The 1,252-nt window shown below is 52.2% G+C and overlaps 1 protein-coding gene across 1 annotated transcript in view; it reads right to left on the bottom strand.

Annotated features, from left to right (window-relative positions):
• Positions 1–612: 612 nt before the first annotated feature.
• MONBRDRAFT_12474 (uncharacterized protein) overlaps positions 613–1,252 on the bottom strand; it is a gene marked incomplete at both ends in the record, with an annotated part of 2,043 nt that continues 1,403 nt past the window's right edge. Inside the window, one exon of the mRNA XM_001750330.1 lies at positions 613–767. Coding sequence (XP_001750382.1) covers positions 613–767 — 155 coding nt within the window. The remainder of the gene's footprint in view (positions 768–1,252) is intronic.

The raw sequence follows: 1,252 nt of genomic DNA on the forward strand, positions 1-1,252 counted from the left end.
AAGTTTACCATGACCGACCTTGGTGAGATTGAGACTTATCTGGGCATGGAGTTTGCACGCAACGGTGATACCATGACCATCAAGCAGACAAAGTACATCGACGATATCTTGGCTACCTTTCACATGACCGATGCCAAGCCCGCGCCGATGCCATTGAGTCCAGGCATTTGCCTCGACAAGGGGAGTACCGACATTGACCCGTCGATCCCTTACCGTGAGCTCTTGGGCAAACTGATTTACCTCATGACTCACACTCGCCCTGACATTGCCACCGCTGTCAGCATGCTGGGCTCCTTTGCCAGCTGCTACACCGTAGAGCATTGGAACGCTGCCAAGCACCTGCTCCGCTATGTCAAGGGCACGAAGGACCTTGGTCTGACTTATCGGTCTGGCCAGCACCTTCGCCTCACGACCTACACTGATGCGAGCTTTGCTCAAGAAACTGGTCGTAAGTCTCGTGAAGACTGCATTGTCTACCTCGCTGGTGGACCCGTGCAGTGGCGCTCCAAGCTGCAGACGGTCACTGCCACGTCTACTGCTGAAGCCGAGTTTATGGCTGCTTACTCTGCGGCCAGCGAGACTATGTTTGTTGATCATCTGGTTCGTGAACTCTCACACGCCGTCTTCAAGCCCGTGTTGTTCAGTGACAACCAGGCGGCGATCCACATGATTACAAACGGAGCCTACTCTCCGGGCTCCAAGCACATTGCTGTCAAGTATCGCTTTGTGCAAGAGAGGTATGAACGCAACCAGCTCGATGTCCGGTTCTGGGGGACCAAGGACATGGTTGCTGACCTTCTCACCAAGCTGCTCAATGGACCGAGCCATCGTCGTTTGTGTGACATGCTCTTCCGTTCTCAGCTTGAAGGGGAGTATTAGAGGCACAATCTGAGACGGTATACTTTACCACGTTGTGTGTCCTCTGGTACTTGATGTTGTCCCACCTTGTTGTGTAACATCTTGCTGTACCAACTTGCTGTACCATCTTGTTGTGGCATCTGTTGGCCCCAACAGATTGCTGATATCGCTTCCACCTGTCTTCAGTGTGATAGTCCATTCTCTGTCTCCACTGTGTGTGTGTGTGTTTCCACCTGCTATAAATGGGAGCGATCTCCCTGGATCGGTACCATTTTCCTTCTTGACCTCGGTCGTTCCACTTCCCTCCTTCTGTCTTGTTCTGTCTTGTTCCTTCGCCTTGCTTCAATCCATGTTCTCGTATGTACTTCGATTGGTGGATACCTCTGGACAATCG

This window comes from Monosiga brevicollis, genomic scaffold, assembly GCF_000002865.3.
Source record: "Monosiga brevicollis MX1 MONBRscaffold_39 genomic scaffold, whole genome shotgun sequence".
NCBI classification, from domain to species: domain Eukaryota; class Choanoflagellata; order Craspedida; family Salpingoecidae; genus Monosiga; species Monosiga brevicollis.